Genomic DNA, 745 nt, shown 5'->3' with positions numbered 1-745 from the left:
CAGGAAAGTCCGTGAGACTCTTCTCTCCAATAAACCACCAGAAAACCGGAAGTGGCGCTGTGGCTCAAGTGGTAGAGCGCAAGCCTTGAGCTGAAGAGCTGAGGGACAGTGCTCAGTCCCAGAGTTCAAGTCTCACGAAAGACCAAAAAAAAAAGTCTCGCTCCACGAGGCGTTACCTTTCATGCTGACATACACGATGGCCGATACCACACCAATAATGATGGCCAGGAGAAGGAGGAGAACAATCAGGTAGGTACTAAGCAGGACCCCACCAGCACAGCCCAGCTTCCTTCGGTGCAGGAGATACAAAGTCAGGCTACCAATCCACCTGTGGAAAACAGGCAGGCTCAGAAAGGGAAGCCAGGAAGTGGAATTGCAAAACATAAATCAACACAGTAAATATTTCCCAAGCCAAGGTTAAGGGTCGCTGTGAAATAAAATTCCCATTAGTAAAAATAGCTAGTAGCCAGGTGCCAGAACCTCATGCAGATAATTCTATCTGTGCAGAAGGTTGAGATCTAAGGATCCTGGTTCAAAGCCAACCTAGGCAGGAAAGTCCTTGGAAGTCTTACCTCGAATTAACCTCCAAAAAACTGGAAGTAGAGCTGTGTGATAGGGCACTGACCTTGAGCATAAAAGCTCAGGGTGGGGGCTGGCAAGGTGGCTCAGTGGTAGACCTCTTGTCTTGCATTCATGAGGCCCTGGGATCGCTTCCTCAGCACCACATAAGCAAAAAGAAAAAAGC

General features: G+C 48.5%; 1 protein-coding gene across 1 annotated transcript in view; it reads right to left on the bottom strand.

Moving 5' to 3' along the window:
• Positions 1-745, bottom strand: part of Daglb (diacylglycerol lipase, beta) — a 47994-nt gene that overhangs the window by 44156 nt on the left and 3093 nt on the right. Inside the window, exon 2 of the mRNA XM_013023396.1 lies at positions 167-328. Within this exon, the coding sequence (XP_012878850.1) occupies positions 167-328 (162 nt within the window). The remainder of the gene's footprint in view (positions 1-166; positions 329-745) is intronic.

This window comes from Dipodomys ordii, unplaced genomic scaffold (assembly GCF_000151885.1).
Source record: "Dipodomys ordii isolate 6190 unplaced genomic scaffold, Dord_2.0 Scaffold68, whole genome shotgun sequence".
Lineage (NCBI taxonomy): Eukaryota > Metazoa > Chordata > Mammalia > Rodentia > Heteromyidae > Dipodomys > Dipodomys ordii.
Note: the sequence above shows the minus strand (reverse complement) of the source record. Positions and strands in the feature narration are given on the sequence as shown.